We start from the raw sequence: 18,546 nt of genomic DNA on the forward strand, positions 1-18,546 counted from the left end.
TGCCATTAATCTGTGTTTAATGGTGTGTGCGTGTGTGCTGCGCTGTCTGTTGTCCCCGCTCCGCCCCCGGCATCTTTATGGAGCCTGTTTGTTGTCTGGGAGCCATGGTTACTCACCCTGCTCTTCCGGACACGTGCAGTCTGCCTTGATAGCCGTGGGCGGTGCGGCTGACGCACACGGCTCAGTGCGCATGCGCCGATATACCATTACGTGATTGGTCCACTGTGACCATGTGATCGCAGGTCCTGAACATACTTAAATCGGCATGGAAGGTCCTTTTCTGCATTCCCCCCGAGGAAGCGATCAAATACACAAAGCGAAACGTGCGTTGGGGATTTTTTTCTTGTGTGGCTGCTATTTAACAATGGGTAAGCGTGCAATATCATGATCTGAATTTTGATCTTAGGAGTCTATGTGCTGATACGATTTGTTATACTAAATATACAAAATGTTCTTTAGAACTTTAGATTTTCTTTAGACTTTTTCCGTACACAGCACTCAGACAACTATCCCACGAAGGGTTTAATATTGTGGCACTTGTTTTTATCCATTGTTACTTTTACTCTTTATGATTGGTGTATCTACATATATGTATTTATGCAGCCCCACTTCTCATGCCGGGTTGTTCCTTCTTGTATGTCCCATGTCTGTATATGTTTAATAAAATATTTGCCTTTTTATTATTGCCAACAAAACTCCTGTGGTTTGTGATAGAATACACAGTAATGTAGATAGTAGTGATAACCGTCCACACATAGAGGACGATCCAGGACCTCAAATAACATAAAACCTTTATTCCTTCATTTTATAACCTTATGTCACAATAATGATGGGACGTCATCAGAACATTGGAGGAAAGAATCCAGAGAGGATTAAGGTGGAGGTGACGCGTTTCGGAGTGATACTTCTTACCCAGAACCGAAGGTAAGAATGAAACCCGAGCAGGATATAAATGTCTCTGGAGCAGCCGCTCCTGTGCACAGGATGAATGGCGGCATTAATAGATGTAATAGATATTATACAAAGAAAGACAATGATAAAACACAATCATCTTACAGTCATCACAATATGGCCCCTTCACCGGTCTGGTAATGTAAGATCAGATCGGTCCTTCTCTTTATACCCTCCGGTACGATGGATTTACCCTCAGTGTCCAGGAAGCTTCACGGTTCAGCAATGCCCCTCTGCCATCTCCCCGACACCTGAACGATTTACCCTTTCACTGCCACAAAACTGAAAGTTCTTGAAGTCACCATTGTGTTCTCAAAGGAAATGTGTGGAAACGTTGGAAGGGTTAATAGCTGCGGGATTAGTGGGGTCTCCTATGTGCTCATTAATTCTCTGCCTTATTTACGGGAGGTGCAGCCGACATATCTGACATTACATCCCAGACACTGAATACAATATACTACAAATTCACTGCTGCAGGTGATCCATTGTGTAATGAAATGTTTTATTTAATGTGATTAAATCTATTTCTTGTGTTCGGCATATTTACATGGTGGACATTTATCAATGCCGCATCTGTGACAACCCAGAGGTGTAAGCCAGGTTCTCATTATGTGTTTCTCTTCGATTAAACCAGGAGACAGGAGTTGTGAAAGGGTCGGGGCCGAGAACAGACAACCATCTCATAATAACCATCAAACCACCATCTTGTGAGAAAGTATTCAGCTGCAGACTGCGTGGAAGAAACTGCTGGTCTTCTGTGGCCAAAAATATATACGTTTTATTACTAGGTGTAAAGAAGAAAACTAAATACTGTAAAATAATAAATCTCCTCATATATTTCCCTTATTGTCTCCAGTAATTGTATTATTACACAGGATTTTTATGATGTTACGTCGGCTCATCTTCTTCTCATTCAGGTCTCTACAATATTGGATCCTCTCAGTGAAGATCTTCTATATAAGAGAATTTTCCTGATTTACCAAAGATGGATATGGACAGAGACAAGATGGCAGAGAAAATATTATATCTCACCCTGGAGATCCTCTTCCGGCTTACTGGAGAGGTGAGAGATTCTGATGACGTCACATTACATCATTCTTATCTATGGGAATAACGATGGACAGAACTGGAGAGGTGAGGACTCTGGAAATGTCTGGAGGGAGATTTATTAATGTCTCTCTCCATAACCAGGATTACACAGTAGTGAAGAAGACCTCTAGTGAGCGCTGTCAGGACCCTGTGTCTGAGAGATGGGGAAGACCCCTGAGCCCAATCACGAGGCCTCCACCTCACCCCCTGATACATGAGGACATCAATGACCAGAAGATCCTAGCACTCGCCTATAAGATGATTGAGCTGCTGACTGAAGAGGTGACACTGCTGGGAATGCTGGGACATTATACAGTAACGCTATGAAGGGATCAGGGGGATGACGGTATCATTGTGTGTGTCAGGTTCCTATAAGGTGTCAGGATGTCGCCGTCTATTTCTCCATGGAGGAGTGGGAGTATTTAGAAGGACACAAAGATCTGTACAAGGACGTCATGATGGAGGTTCCCCAGCCCCTCACATCACCAGGTAATAGACTGGACTAAATACACACAGCCTATAATTATCTGTATGTAAAGAGCGAATTCAGTCCCTGTATGTGTTTCCTCCAGTTTTATCCAGTAAGAGGACAACACCAGAGAGATGTCCCCGTCCTCTTCTTCTACAGGACTCTAAACAAGAAGATCCCAATGTTCCTCAGGATCATCAGGTAGATGGAGAGAAGGTGTCATGAGATCTTCCCTATGATGTGTAGACGGCTGTGAAGGTCTTGTGCTCAGTCTTGTTTTATCCACCAGTATTATATGTTTTATACTTGTGTAATGAAAACGGTGGAGATGGCAGGATTAGAACTGATCATAGATGTGACTTCTCCATCTGTCTGTGACTTTTACAATATTTGTTTCAGGGTGAAGATCTGACCCATATTAATACTACAGAGACATATGTGAGGGGTGATGAGCGGTGTAAAGAGGAGTTTCCTACATATGACTACCGTAACATGTTGACATGTCTTTCTGGTAATGAGCTCATTTTTTATGACAGTGTAAATTTCTCCTGCAATGACTTAGTCCGGCCATTAGGGGTCAGCAAGAAACAAGTAAAAAAAAGCCCGGGAAAACACTGATCCAGGAAGTCCAGAAAGAAGGCAACAGGTGTCTGAATGCTGTTTTGATGTTGGAAAGCTTATACAGACTGGGGCCATACTGTGTGTCCAAGGAGAGGCTGTGCCCTGTGAGTAACTGAGATATGTGACCGGTCACCAACTGTGTAGTCAGTTAGGGAAAGCTAGTTAGTGATTCCAGTAGTGCTGAGAACTGCCTGGTGTATATCACTGCTGATGGACTGAGCAGGCATGATCCAGAGATTGTGAAGGATCTGGTATACTAAGACTGTGCACGTGGATACTACAAAGGAGCCCTGTTGTGAACTACACTTTGACACTGAGATTGATTCTAATTCCTGCTGACACCTGGATGTGCTGGAGAGCTTGGTGAGAAGGAGAAGCAGATCAAACCCTGTGGCCGGAGATCAGAGTCTAGCTAAAGGTTTAGTTTGTTAACTGTTTGCATATGCATTAAGTCTGAGAGATTTCTCTTTGCTCTTGTAAGAAGAGAAACTGTACACTGTATAGGTAACGCGTTGGTAAAATATATATGAGTGTTCTCTAAGGGGAAAACAAGGGTACCCAGATCTCATTGTATTAGTGTGGGAGGGGGGTATAAGGTTATATTCCTGGGAGGACCACGTGCCACGTTCGCGGTAACGTCCTTGGTAGGTCCTGTACTGAATAAGGGTGGGAGCGGCATAGCCCAGGGGTAGATTGGCTCATCCCCGCGAGATTGGCACTTGGGCTCTCTCGGGCTGCATAACTTGTATTTTGTGTTAGTGGCTGTTGTGGCCCATATTTTGTAGAATTGTTTAACCTTGTCATTTTTGTGACCAGTAAAAAGAAAGTTATTTGCCACTATACAAAGGTCGGAGTCATTCATAGCAGCGCCGTATTCCTCATACACATGCGACCGGAGTTCCGGTCGTTACATCTTGGTGTAGTCGGCAGAATACGGTGCTCGTCATGAATGGTGACAGTAGCGCGGAAGGTGCTGCCGCGTCCACTGTAGTACGCCACCCCCCTTCTCCCGTTGTGACCGGTAGAGACCGGTTAGTTGGTTGCTCTGCAATGGGCGTGCTACTTAACCACCTGGCCAAGTTTGATGGGTATAACTTGCTGTTCAGTGATTGGGTAGGCAGGGTGAAGAATGCTATTGCCTTGCACGGTGTCAGCTTTCAGCTGCAACCGGAAGTCACGCTGAATGCTCTGGAGGGGGATGCCCGTAAAGTTGTCATGTTAAAATCCGAGGATAGGCGAAAAACAGTCGACGACATCATCCGGATACTAGGGAAAGCATTTGATCACGTGGCGGCAGCAGGGCAACTACAAGTACAGTTTTTCGCCCGGACCCAGAGAGACGGGAAAAGCCTGATCCAGTATGCTATAGCGCTGGAGGAATTGCATCAAGAGATCAAAAAGAAGTCGCCTGTAACCGTGGGTACTGAAGCCGATGTCGACAGCATTCTTCGGGATCAGTTCATCGAGGGGATACGGAGTGAGGCGCTAAGGAACGAATTGTTGCTGAAGGCGCGGAATACCCCTGGTGTCACCTATGCCGAAATACAGGAAGAGGCGGTAGCAGGGACTTTGGAAGTGAAGCCTGCTCTGCAGTGGAATAGCCTGCAAGTGGCTAACACAAGAGAGCCGAGACCAGATCCTGTTCAGGCACAGCTGGCTGCTTTGCAGAAAACCGTGGAAAACCTGACGGAACAGGTACAATAGATGCAAGTTCGGGGAACGCCTCCGATATGCTCGGCCTTGACGAATCCCTCTATTCCCCTTTATGATCAACCCCCCTATACCTCAGGAAGGACGCAGACTGCTCCTAGACCTGAGGTATCCGGAGGTAGGGCAAGAAGACCACTTCAATGTTGGCGATGCCATGAACTGGGGCATATGCAGCGGTACTGCCCGAGGAGTCTGCCAGCTGAAGTCCCGGCATCGGTAAAAGAGAGGCCCTTGCTGTAGTTGGGCATACGGCAAGGCAGGAATGAAAATCAGTGCCCAATGTCTGTTCCGAGGATCTGATTGCAGAGAGTCCCACGTTGGATGTGCAGTTTGCAGGAAAAAAGGTGGCGTGCTTGGTGGATACCGGATCGGAGGTGACGACCATGCCGATGGAATTTTTCAAGACGCACTTCGAAGAGACTGTCAAAACGGAGTCAGGACACCTGCTAAGGCTGAAGGCCGCTATTAATGAAGAAATTCCAGTGGCAGGCATCGCTTGGATGAGAGTACAGCTGTGCGGCCAGGAGTTGGGAACCAAAGGAGTGGTGCTCGTGAAGACTCAGGCGAGGCCGAATCTCCTGGTGGTTCTGGGAATGAATATCCTGAGAGAACTGGACTCCCTTTTGTTTGAGTGTGATGGTCCAAGATACTGGAAACGAGCGACACCCCACAAAGCCACTCAGAGGGCCCTGCAACAGGTGGTCCGTTCGTGCGGCATTCAAAAGAGTTCGGCTGAAGGAAGAGCAGTGGGAGCGGTGTATGTCCCACGTGGGTCTGCCGTTGTAATCGCTCCGGGTCAAGAGAAGCTTGTGTTGATGCCGGTAGGGACGCACAGGAAACTGAATGGTGTGGAGGTGATTCTGGAACCGGTGGGACAGTCAGAAGATACTGATAGCCCGATGATAGCCCAAACACTGGCCATTGTGCAAGATGGAAGTGTACCAGTGAGATGTCTGAATCTGCAGAATCATGAGGTGACTCTGGCAGTGGGCACAAATCTGGCTGACATGTATGTGTGTGGTGAAGGAGTCATCCCCAAAAGCCAGTTCACACTGAGGGCAGACCGCCGGACCGCCTGGACCCTGTCGATGCAGACGACAGCTGAAGAATCCCCCACACCTGAGTGGAATGGCAGAAGGATTATGGAAATAATGGGAGTGGATGAGTCCCAGTTGACTCCCCAACAGGCTCGCAGACTGGAGGCTGCGCTGTGGGAATATCAGGCTGCCTTCTCCAGGGGAGATGAAGACTTTGGTTGCACCAAGGCTGTGGAGCACCCACGGGAAACACCCCCCCCAATTCGGGAGAGATATCGCCAGATCCCACCGAGTCTTTATCAGGAGGTCAAAGGAATGCTGGCGCAGATGCTGGATAATGGGGTGATCCGGCCAAGTCAAAGTCCTTGGGCCGCACCGGTCGTGCTGGTCTGGAAAAAGGATGGGACCGTACGGTTTTGTGTTGATTACCGTAAGCTGAATGCGCATACAGTACGTGATTCTTACCCATTGCCCCGGATCGAGGAATCCCTGTCTGCCCTGGGAAAGGTGAAGTACTTCTCCACTCTTGACCTGGCCAGCGGCTACTGGCAGGTGCCCATGGTAGCTCTAGATCGGCAGAAGACAGCATTCATCTTGCCGATGGGACTGTACGAATTTAATCGAATGCCCTTCGGACTGACTAATGCTCCAGGAACATTTCAGCGGTTAATGGAATACTGCTTGGGCGATTACAATTTCGATTCCGTGCTGATCTATTTGGATGATGTGATTATATTTGGAGATTCGTTCGACGACCACCTGAAGAAGCTCCGGCAAGTGTTGCACCGACTGAGAGACAATGGACTTAAGATCAAGCCGAAGAAATGTTACTTGTTCCAGACACAGATCGAGTATCTGGGGCATGAAGTGTCTGCTGAGGGTGTGCGACCAGCACCTAGTAAAATTGAGACCATTCAGGGGTAGCCCCGTCCCAAGACCGTGAGAGAAATACGAGCGTTCCTAGGTTTAGCTGGATACTACCGTCGGTTTGTGAAGGACTTTGCTAAGGTGGCTGAACCATTGAATGAGTTGTTGAGAGGGACGGCACAGGGGCCCAAGAATCAGCCAATTCGGTGGACTGACCGACAGCAACAGGCATTTGATCGGGTCAGGGCCGCCCTCGTACAGGCACCTTTATTGGCGTATGCTCGCTTTGACCAACCGTTCACCCTGTACACGGATGGAAGTCTCCATGCTCTGGGAGCTGTGTTAGCCCAAGAACAAGATGGGCGTAAGAGGGTCATCACGTATGCTAGCCGGTCTCTACGGGACACCGAGCGAAATCCGGACAATTACAGCTCGTTTAAGCTGGAGATGTTGGCCCTGGTGTGGGCCATGAGCTGGTTCTGAGATTCTCGTGATGACGGACAATAATCCGCTTGCACACTTGGAAAACGCTAAGCTTGGAGCCCTGGAGCAGAGATGGGTAGCTCGGATGTCCAAGTTTAATTACCGGATTCGGTTGCGTTCGGGTAAAGAGAGCTCCAATGCTGACGCATTATCACGAGTGACCCGGGGCGCACCCGAGCATGGGGTGGATGAAGACCTCGAGGATACTGAGATCCCCTATTTGAGGCGATTGCCTGTGTTTGTGGACGTGGCACGTTCAAGTGGGGTGGCGACACGGGTCGCCACGTTGCTGGGCCAGACTCGTCAAGAGTGGGCTGAGTTACAGGATGCAGACTCCGAACTGTCATGAGTAAAGAAATGGCTGAGTCAAAAGTCCTGGCCCGATGGGAGAGCAAGAGCCCAGCTGGGAGCCGAAGGACAAAAGCTGCTAAGGCAGTGGGATCGATTGGTCATAGCGGAGAGGATACTGTATCGCTGGATCTACATAGCAGCGGAGCCGGGGTACCCTTTGCAGGTAGTAATTCCAGCTTCAGTGGCTCCGGACATTGCCCAGGAAGCTCATACACGGGGTGCACATTTCGGGCCTGAGAAGACTTATCGTTGGCTGCACCGGTACGTGTACACGCCTGGCTTAGAAGAAGTTGTGAGAGAGGTGTGTGGTAGGTGCCGGGCATGTGAGCTGAATAAGTCCCCAGAGCAGAGGGCTCCTGTCCAGACAATCGTGACGTCTGCCCCACTGGAAATGCTAATGGTGGATTATTTGTCAATTGGGTACGCCAGAAGTGGTCATCAGTCATGTCTGGTCATGACTGATCACTTTACTAAGTTTGCCGTTGCTGTCCCCACCAAGGATCAGACTGCTAAGTCTGCAGCGGAGGCAATTTGTAAGTATTTCATCCAGGTTTATGGATGTTCTCAAAGGATACATTCAGATCAAGATGCTTGCTTCCAAGGTCAACTCATAACGGAGTTGCTGCAAGTCTATAGGATTCAGCAATCCCGGACAACGCCCTACCATCCGCAGGGAAATGGGGCCTGTGAACGGTTCAACCGAACCCTGCTTCAGATGCTGAGAACGCTTGAACAGAGGCAGAAGGAGCGATGGACTGAGTTCCTCCCAGAACTTATGTGGGCCTATAACAATCGGGTCGATAGCACCACAGGATTCACTCTGTACGCGATGATGTTCAGTCGGCCTGGGCGAAAGATTAAAGAACTTAGTCTCACTGTACCCGATGAACCAGAATATCATACAGCCAGTGAGTGGGTCCAGGATCATCGCCGAAGGTTGCGTGAAATCCACCGGATAGTAAAAGACCGTGTGCAGGATCATCCCCACCGAGATCGGGGGCCGTTGCACCTAGATGAGTTCCGGGTAGGTGATAAGGTGCTAGTACAAGTCACGCGTCCGGGAGGGAAGTTGAGCGACAGGTGGGAGGAAACGCCCTACACAGTAGTGGAAAGGGTATTCCCAGGGGGAAGTGTGTACACAGTGGTTCCTGAAGGGTGCATTGGACCCCGTCGCACAATGCACCGGAACTGGCTAAAGAGGTGTATGTCCGACACACCTGCCTGTCACCCTGAGTCACCTGCGCCACCTACGGCAGTTGCACCGAGCAATGTTGAATGCGACTGTTGGGATGACTTCGGGGTGAGACCATCGGACGTGCAGAGTCCGATAGCGCAAGTTCCAGGTGTTCCAGACACCGCCCCTGATGTTACTGTTCCACTAGATGCGGTGGACCCTCCATCAAGCTCGGCTGGTACTGGTTTGCGGAGATCGGAGAGGAGCACAGCTGGTGTTCCCCCAATACGATATAATCCTGAGGAGTATGTGTTACATATGAGTGGTATGAAACCATTTGTCGGGACGCCAAATTGTAAGTGGGGTGGAGTGTAACATGTTGACATGTCTTTCTGGTAATGAGCTCATTTTTTATGACAGTGTAAATTTCTCCTGCAATGACTTAGTCCGGCCATTAGGGGTCAGCAAGAAACAAGTAAAGAAAAAGCTCGGGAAAACACTGATCTAGGTAGTCCAGAAAGAAGGCGACAGGCGTCTGAATGCTGTTTTGATGTTGGAGAGCTTATACAGACTGGGGCCATACTGTGTGTCCAAGGAGAGGCTGTGCCCTGTGAGTAACTGAGATATGTGACCGGTCACCAACTGTGTAGTCAGTTAGGGAAAGCTAGTTAGTGATTCCAGTAGTGCTGAGAACTGCCTGGTGTATATCACTGCTGATGGACATACTAAGACTGTGTACGTGGATACTACAAAGGAGCCCTGTTATGAACTAAGGGGAAAACAAGGGTACCCAGATCCCATTGTATTAGTGTGGGAGGGGGGTGTAAGGTTATATTCCTGGGAGGACCACGTGCCACGTCCGCGGTAACGTCCTGGGTAGGCCCTGTACTGAATAAGGGTGGGAGCGGCATAGCCCAGGGGTAGATTGGCTCATCCCCGCGAGATTGGCACTTGGGCTCTCTCGGGCTGCATAACTTGTATTTTGTGTTAGTGGCTGTTGTGGCCCATATTTTGTAGAATTGTTTAACCCTGTCATTTTTGTGACCAGTAAAAAGAAAGTTATTTGCCACTATACAAAGGTCGGAGTCATTCATAGCAGCGCCGCATTCCTCATACACATTCGACCGGCATTCCGGTCATTACAGCACCACTCATTTGCATAAAATAAGGGCAGAAGCCGCACGGCTATCCCGCAGCTTTGGGGCTGCAGGTGGCTCCTGACCATGGGCACATACCCTTAATGTGTGATTACTGAGGATGTGGTGCATAAGTGGAGTTTTTCCAAGAGTGGGCGGTGTGACTATGGAAGGCTCGAGGAGTGAAGGCTGAGCTGGGGTGGAGTCTCACGGGGCCCGAAAATTTTGCCAGTAAGGGACCTGAAATTCCTGGTGGCAGCCCTGCACACATATACATACACTCATATACTAATCTTTTATGATATAGGGGTCTTCTGGAGAGGGCTGCAGAATGCACTGTGGAGGAGGGGACACAGCAGACAGGACTGATTTCAGCTTCCTGCCCCTGCGTGCTGTTTGATGTCCGACTCTCCTCCCCCACCCTCTACTCTTTGAGGAAATGCTGCTGGGAAAGGAACAGCAGGAGGCAGAAGACCCCCTGTAAGACCCTGCAGGAGGACAGACAAAGCAGTCAATCAGCGCTCTTATCAGTCTGATGAGGAATCGTTCATTGGCCAGCGGCCTCTCTCCTGCATGACACGTCCCCTTTTTCAATGGGCGCACTCTGCCCTGGGTATCAAAAATCATGATGGGTGGGAGTGGACAAGGTTAAGCAGCATCGGGCCCCTTGACTGATCGTGGTCTACTGCCTGAGCACTACGCCCCTTCCTGCATGGGACCCCCTCCACCTCTGGGCCTGGGTGCAGCTGCATCGGCGGTGTGTCCGCCCCTGGCTGAACCCCTCGCTGCGGCTCTAAGCAAATGTAATATTATTTACACACAAACGAGTGGTAAAGAAATCAGTGAGACCCCTGTGGGATAACAACGCCCATTACCAGGGCCGGCTCCAGGTTTTTGTGGGCCTCAGGTGAAAGAGTCTCAGTGGCCCCTTTAACATATACCACGATTCATGATGCACAGATACCGCAGATAAATATATATATATATATAGTACAAGCCCGAAGATTTCACTTCTTACATTACATGAGCGATATCTATTGTAAATTCTTCTTTAGCTCAGAAACCGGCGAATCGCTCCACACAGTATACTGGCCCCCATATAACGCTCCATACAGGATAGTGGCCCCACATATAACGCTCCATACAGAATACTGGTCCCCATATAATGTTCCATGCAGGCTGTTCCCCCCACATAATGCCTCATGCAGGTTGTTACCCCCACTTAATGCCCCGCACAGGCTGTTTCCCCCACATAATGCCCCACACAGGCTGTTCCCCCCACATAATGCCCCATGTAGGATGTCACCCCCCCTTATAATGCCCCATGCAGGATGTCACCCCCCCTACCTTATAATGCCCCATGCAGGATGTCACACCCCCTCCCTTATAATGCCCCATACAGGATGTCACTGCCCCTCCCTTATAATGGCCCATGCAGGATGTCACCCCCCCTCACTTATAATGCCCCATGCAGGATGTCACCCCCCTCCCTTATAATGCCCCATGCAGGATGTCACACCCCCTCCCTTATAATGCCCCATGCAGGATGTCTCACACCCCCTCCCTTATAATGCCCCATGCAGGATGTCACCCCCCTTATAATGCCCCACACAGGATGTCACACCCCCCTTATAATGCTCCATGCAGGATGTCACACACCCCTCCCTTATAATGCCCCATACAGGATGTCACCCCCCCTTATAATGCCCCACACAGGATGTCACCCCCCCTTATAATGCCCCATTCAGGATGTCACCCCCCCTCCCTTATAATGCCCCATGCAGGATGTCACCCCCCTCCTTATAATGCCCCATGCAGGATGTCACTTTCCCCCTCCCTTATAATGCCCCATAATGCCCCATGCAGGATGTCACACCCCCCTCCCTTATAACGCCCCATGCAGGATGTCACCCCCCCTTATAAAGCCCCATGCTGGAGGTCACCCCCCCTCCCTTATAATGCCCCATGCAGGTCACCCCCCCCCTCTCTTATAATGTCCCATGCAGGATGTCACACCCTCCTCCCTTATAATGCCCCATGCCGGATGTCATACCCCGCTCCCTTATAATGCCCCATACAGGATGTCACCCCCCTCCCTTATAATGCCCCATACAGGATGTCACCCCCCTTATAATGCCCCATACAGGATGTCACCCCCCCTCCCTTATAATGCCCCATGCAGGATGTCACACTCCCCCTCCCTTATAATGCCCCATACAGGATGTCACCCCCCCTTATAATGCCCCATGCAGGATGTCACACCCCACCCCTTATAATGCCCCATAAAGGAGGTCACCCCCCCCCTTATAATGCCCCATGCAGGATGTCACACCCCCCCCTCCCCACCCCACCATATAATGCCCCATGCCTCCATACAATAAAAAAAATCAAATACTCACCTCACTTCTCCTTACCTGCTGCCGCTGCTCCAGGCTCCTCAGCGACTTACCACTCTGCGCTGTGACGGCTCAGGAGAGAGCGTGGTGTAAAGACGTCACAGTGCAGCAGCCGCGGAAGAGACCGGATCTGCTGCGGAGGCACAGGGAGAGGTAAGTATTGTGCTGGCTGCCGGGGCCCTGAGCAAGCGGGGGTGGGGCGGGCACTGGCACCACTCTCCTCCGCTCACGGGTCCCATAGCGCAACGGGGTGCCCGACGGCAAGTGGGCCCCCCACCTGCTCAGGGCCCCGGCACTTGCCCGGGTCCGCCGGGTGCTGACACCGGCCCTGCCCATTACACCCTCAGATGACTTCCCTGGTGGGTACAGTGTCTGAAATGGGGTCACTTTAGGGGGTTGTATGTTCTTCACACCTTGGGGGCATAGCTATTGGCCCCCACAAGTGAGGACTGACAAACACACACGGCTCCGCTTCGTTCACACGCGGCTCCGCTCAGTACGCCTCGTACACGCGCGGCTCCGCTCAGTACGCCTCGTACACGCGCGGCTCCGCTCAGTACGCCTCGTACACGCGCGGCTCCGCTCAGTACGCCTCGTACACGCGCGGCTCCGCTCAGTACGCCTCGTACACGCGCGGCTCCGCTCCGTATGCCTCGTACACGCGCGGCTCTGCTCCGTATGCCCCGTACACACTCGGCTCTGTTACATCCACACTGTAAACCCCTCCTGACCCCACACATAAACTTCAGCTCATCCAGCACCATGACAACCAGCACAGCAGAGTCCTGCATCCACTGAGGCCCCTGATCATGTGACCCCTGACTCCTCCCCTCCTGTGACCTCATCACAGGTCCTGTGCGCACAGAACAGCCATATATGTGGTGGCGGCTCTGCAGGTGGAGGTATGTGGAGATCCCCCATTACTGGGCGCAGGGGGCATTAACCCCTTCAGCATGGAGACTCTTTTGGGGTCTTGTGTTGCCCCTTTATAAGAATCATAAGGTTTTTGTTCTGTTTCCTGTAATAGATACATACGACCCAACTATGGAGACAGGAAGGGAGGAAATGTATCGTTCTCATAGTACAGGGCCCCTTTACTGGCCCCACAGTGTAATGCCCCCATTATGCCCCTTATGCAGTATGTATGATGCCCCCACAGTGTAATGCCCCCATTATGCCCGTTATGCTCTGGCTCGGGATAGCACGCGTGCTGGATCACGCGTGGAATAGATTTGAAGTGCAATAGTTAAAAGTGTAGTTATACATGACAGTTGGACAGGGCAGGAGACAGGTAAGGTGCATAAGATATTCATACAAACATGCTTCTCGGTCAGTCATACTGCATTATGCATTAGTCTTATCAATCTGCTTTTTATTTGTTTTCACTTCTGCTTTCTCACAACTCGCCTGCCCTTTAACACATTTTGTGCACTCTCCCTATATCAACCCCTCCCTTCTCCCCTCTCCCATGTATAACTCTGAGGCTCTACTGACATTCCTCACCCACTGCAAGCCATCCTCTACCTCCATACAGCACTCAAAACGTTCATACAAATCATTAGACCACCTGCTCTTTCTCTTCTTTATCCTTCTACTAGTCGCAGGAAACATCTCCCCCAACCCTGGGCCCCCCTCCACTAGCATACATTACTCTCCTCCAGCTGCATATAGAAACCCTGCTAATTTTATTACCGTTCAGTGCATGCCCTCTCCTATCGATTTCCATTGTGCTCTCTGGAACGCACGGTCTGTGTGTAACAAACTAACTTACAGCCATGATTTTTTCCTCTCTAATTCCATTAGCCTTCTGGCTATCACAAAAACCTGGATTCAGCAGCCAGACACCACCGCTGCTGCTGCTCTCTCGTTTGGTGGGCTGAAATTTTCACATACCGCCAGACCTGGCAACAGACAGGATGGAGGTGTTGGTCTGCTCCTTTCCTCACCATGTGTTTTCCAGGTCATCCCCCCAGTTCCCTCACTTATGTTTCCTTCCTTTGAAGTCCACACCATCAGACTCTTTTTAAACCCTTCTCCCTGCGAGTGGCAATTGTGTATCGCCCTCCAGGCTCCTCCCGCCAGTTCTTGGATCACTTTGCCACCTGGCTTCCTCACTTTCTATCCTGTGACATCCCCACCCTCATCATGGGCGACTTTAACTTCCCCATCGATGATCCCCTCTCCCAATCTGCCTCTCATCTACTTTCTCTAACCTCTTCATTCCGTCTCTCACAGTTTACTAATTCTCCTACCCATGAAGACGGGAATACTCTGGACCTGTTTTTTTCCAGTCTCTGCTTGCTGGATGACTTTACCAACTCCCCTCTCCCGCTCTCGGACCATAACCTTCTTTCCTTCTCTGTTAAGAATTGTCTCCTCACCCGGGACACCCCCACTTACCACACTTATAGGAATACACGTACCATTAATACCCAGCAGCTTATGAACAATCTCCACACATCTTCAGCCCCCATCTCCTCCTTCTCCTGTCCAGACTTAGCATTGTCACACTACAATAATACACTGAAGAGTGCCCTAGATGAAGCAGCTCCTTCTACTCGCAGAAAGATCCGACGCTGGCAACGGCAGCCCTGGCACACGATGCAAACACGTTTTCTTCAACGTTGCTCAAGGTGTGCTGAGCGTCAGTGGAGAAAATCTCTTTTAGCAGAGGACTTCATCCACTATAAATTCATGCTCAAAACCTATAACTCTGCCCTTCATCTGGCCAAACAATCCTACTTCACCACCCTCATCACTTCAATGTCCAACAATCCAAAACGACTTTTCGAAACCTTAAACTCCCTCCTGAAACCTAAAGCACAGGCCCCCACCACCAACCTCAGCGGGGAGGATCTGGCCACTTATTTCTTTGAAAAATCAACCACATCCATGAGGACATCTCAGCCCAATCTCCTCAGTGCCTGGATCCCCTTCCCTGCCGCACTTCAAGCTCACTTGCCATCTTTGAGCCTGTCACAGAAGAAGAAGTTACCCAGCTCCTCGCTTCTTCTCGGCCTACAACTTGCAACAGTGACCCCATTCCTTCACATCTCCTGCAGTTCCTCTGACCGATGGTCACCACTCACCTGACTAAAATATTTAACCTCTCTCTTTCTTCAGGTATCTTTCCCTCCTTATTTAAACATGCCATCATAACGCCTTTACTTAAAAAGCCATCCCTGGACCAGAACTGCGCTGCTAACTACAGACCTGTCTCTAATCTTCCTTTCATCTCTAAAGTCCTGGAACGCCTGGTCCATTCCCGCCTAATCCGCTATCTCTCTGATTAACTCTCTCCTTGACCCTCTACAATCTGGTTTCCGCTCCTTACACTCCACTGAAACTGCCCTCAGTAAAGTCTCTAATGATCTACTAACAGCCAAATCCAAAGGTCACTGCTCCCTGCTGATTCTCCTGGATCTCTCTGCAGCATTTGACACTGTGGATAACCAGCTCCTCCTCACTATGCTCCGCTCTATAGGCCTCAAGGAAACCGTTCTCTCCTGGTTCTCCTCCTACCTCTCTGACTGCTCCTTCACTGTATATTTTGCCGGCTCCTCTTCCCCTCCTCATCCCCTTACTATCGGGGTTCCGCAGGGCTCAGTCCTAGGCCCCCTCCTCTTCTCTCTATACACTGCCCCTATTGGACAAACAATCAGCAGATTTGGGTTCCAGTATCATCTCTATGCTGAGGACACCCAATTATACACTTCTTCCCCTGACATCACCCCTACCCTAATACAAAATACCAAGGATTGTTTGTCTGCTGTGTCTAGCATCATGTCCTCCCTCTATCTTAAACTGAATCTCTCCAAAACTGAACTTCTTGTGTTTCCCCCCTCTACTAACCTAACTCTACCTAACATCGAAATTACCTTGGAGGGTTCAACCATAACTCCCAAGCAGCACGCCCGCTGCCTTGGGGTCATATTCGACACTAACCTTTCCTTTACTCCCTATCTCCGATCACTCACTCGCTCTTGTCACCTGCATCTTAAAAACATCTCCAGAATCCGATCTTTTCTCACTTTTGAAAATGCTAAAACTCTTACTGTCGCTCTTATTCACTCTCGTCTGGACTACTGCAACTCTCTTCTGATCGGTTTCCCTCTTACCAAAATTTCCCCTCTCCAATCTGTCCTGAATGCGGCAGCCAGGGTCATATTTCTGTTCAGCCGCTTCACTGATGCCTCCACCTTGTGCCAGTCATTACGCTGGTTACCCATTCGCTACAGGGTCCACAATAAACTCATCGATCTCACCCACAAAGCTCTCCACAGTTATGCACCACCTTATATCTCCTCTCTCATCTCAGTCTATCATCCTACATGTGCCCTCCGTTCCACAAATGACCTAAGACTAACATCCTCCATAATCCGAACCTCGCACCTCCATCTCCAAGACTTCTCTCGTGCTGCGCCAGTTCTCTGGAATGCTGTACCCAAGACGATCCGATTGATGCCTAGTCCCGATATCTTCAAGCGCGCTTTAAAAACCCATCTCTTTAAACAAGCCTACCACCTCAAATACTCAGTAAACTAACTTTCCCCTGTTCCCTCCTAAATACTATTCAGAATCTGTTCCCTCACTTCATCTGTCTCCACACCCTCCATGCACACGATAACTGCACTCGGTAATTGAGTATTGCACTTGAACATAGAGGCTGATGACCGGATCATACAGCTTTATATGACAATCCCGACTTATTATAATTGCCTGACCTGAAATAACAAGCACTTTCCACCTATTGTGTCCCCCCATTTCCTTGTACAATGTAGGCTTGCGAGCAGGGACCACACTCCTGATGTACTGTAACTGTTAAACTGTCTCACCTTGTATTGAATTTATTGTTTGTACATGTCCCCGCTTAATTGCAAAGTGCTGCGGAATATGTTGGCGCTATATAAATAAAAATTATTATTATTATTATTATGCAGTATGTATGATGCCCCCACACAGTGTAATGCCCCCATTATACCCCTTATGCAGGATGTATGATGCCTCCACACAGTGTAATGCCCCCATTATGCTCCTTATGCAGGATGTATGATGCCCCCCACCCAGTGTAATGCCCCCATTATGCCCCTTATACAGTATGTATGATGCCCCCATTTTGCCCCTTATGCAAGATGTATGATGCCTCCACCCAGTATAATGTTCCTCCAGTACTGCCTGACTACCTGAAGTTGGAATAATCCCTCTGGAGTTGGTTTTCCCTTTCCCTGCTCCCCTCCATGTGGACCCTCGAGCATGTATACATGCATGTAGGGGAGCAGGCCTTACTAGATATCGAGGCTTTGTACAGTAATATACAGTATGAGGATGGTATCAGAGGAGTAAGACATTTCTTGAAATCGAGATCAATAGAGTGTAGCAGACATAATGACTTCATGGAGGATCTTCTAAAATTCACTCTTACTCATAACTTCTTTATTTTTGACAGGCAGTACTTCCACCAGCTCACGGGTACTGCGATTGGGAGCCCCTGTGCCCCCTCATATGCTAACTAGGGTTGAGTGAGTATGTTCTGTCCGAGTATGCTCGGGCCGAGCTCCGAGTATTTACAGCTGCTCGGTGATAAGGTTAAATCGCTCCCGTGTGCATGATTTGCAACTGTTTGACAGCTTTATTACATGTAAGGAATGTCTATTTCTTACACATTCCTCACATGTAATAAAACTGTCAAACAGTTGCAAATCATGCACACGGGAGTGATTTAACCTTATCACCGAGCAGCTGTAAATACTTGGAGCTCGGCCCGAGCATACTCGGCGAAAGGGTTAATAGAACATACTCGCTCAACACTAATGCTAACCTTTTCCTGTGCTGGTGGGAGGAATCCACAATATTCAGGGATGATGATAAGTGGTGGCAGCCATATATTGGGGTATGGTACAAATATATTGACTACATTTTAATCATCTGGTCAGGGACGAGTGAACAATCTTTTGAATGTGTCAGGGAACTCAACATCAATAGAGTGAGCCTGAGATTTATATCTGAATTTAATTATTACCAGTTGCCTTTCCTGGATGTACTAATCTAGATAGAACGGGATGGGACCCTAGGGACACTCATCTACCATAAACCTACAAGCACTAATAAACTATTGAAGTGGAATAGCCACCACCCCCATCCCCATAAAAAGAGGAATACCCAGGGGCCAATTTTTATGGTTGAGAAGGTACAGCCATAATGTCACAGATTTTAATATACAGGCAATAGACCTGAACACAAGATTCAGGGAAAAAGGGTATTC

General features: G+C 49.3%; 2 protein-coding genes across 2 annotated transcripts in view; both read left to right on the plus strand.

The window, feature by feature from the left end:
- The first annotated feature begins 728 nt into the window (after positions 1-728).
- On the plus strand, positions 729-3,713 carry LOC141197650 (uncharacterized). The gene is made up of 6 exons (XM_073662731.1): positions 729-924; positions 1,869-2,014; positions 2,143-2,322; positions 2,406-2,529; positions 2,613-2,710; positions 2,909-3,713. Exons 2-6 carry the CDS (start codon positions 1,937-1,939, stop codon positions 3,125-3,127), a joined length of 699 nt encoding a protein of 232 aa, XP_073518832.1. The 5' UTR covers positions 729-924; positions 1,869-1,936; the 3' UTR covers positions 3,128-3,713.
- Positions 3,714-13,127: 9,414 nt separating this feature from the next.
- The window catches only part of LOC141197669 (uncharacterized), a 29,191-nt gene continuing 23,772 nt past the window's right edge, over positions 13,128-18,546 (plus strand). The window contains exon 1 of the mRNA XM_073662755.1: positions 13,128-13,186. The gene's annotated coding sequence lies outside the window, so the exon portion shown is untranslated. The remainder of the gene's footprint in view (positions 13,187-18,546) is intronic.

This window comes from Phyllobates terribilis, unplaced genomic scaffold (assembly GCF_046119375.1).
Source record: "Phyllobates terribilis strain yellow unplaced genomic scaffold, ASM4611937v1 Scaffold_85__1_contigs__length_6476398, whole genome shotgun sequence".
In the NCBI taxonomy this organism is placed as follows: domain Eukaryota; kingdom Metazoa; phylum Chordata; class Amphibia; order Anura; family Dendrobatidae; genus Phyllobates; species Phyllobates terribilis.

Bases quoted from the DNA above. Each gene is read 5' to 3' on its own strand.
- LOC141197650 (XM_073662731.1), top strand. From the start codon at position 1,937: ATGGATATGGACAGAGACAAGATGGCAGAGAAAATATTATATCTCACC. The intron at 2,323-2,405 runs GTGACACTGCTG...TGTGTGTGTCAG, and splicing joins TTGAGCTGCTGACTGAAGAG to GTTCCTATAAGGTGTCAGGA. The intron at 2,530-2,612 runs GTAATAGACTGG...TGTTTCCTCCAG, and splicing joins CCAGCCCCTCACATCACCAG to TTTTATCCAGTAAGAGGACA.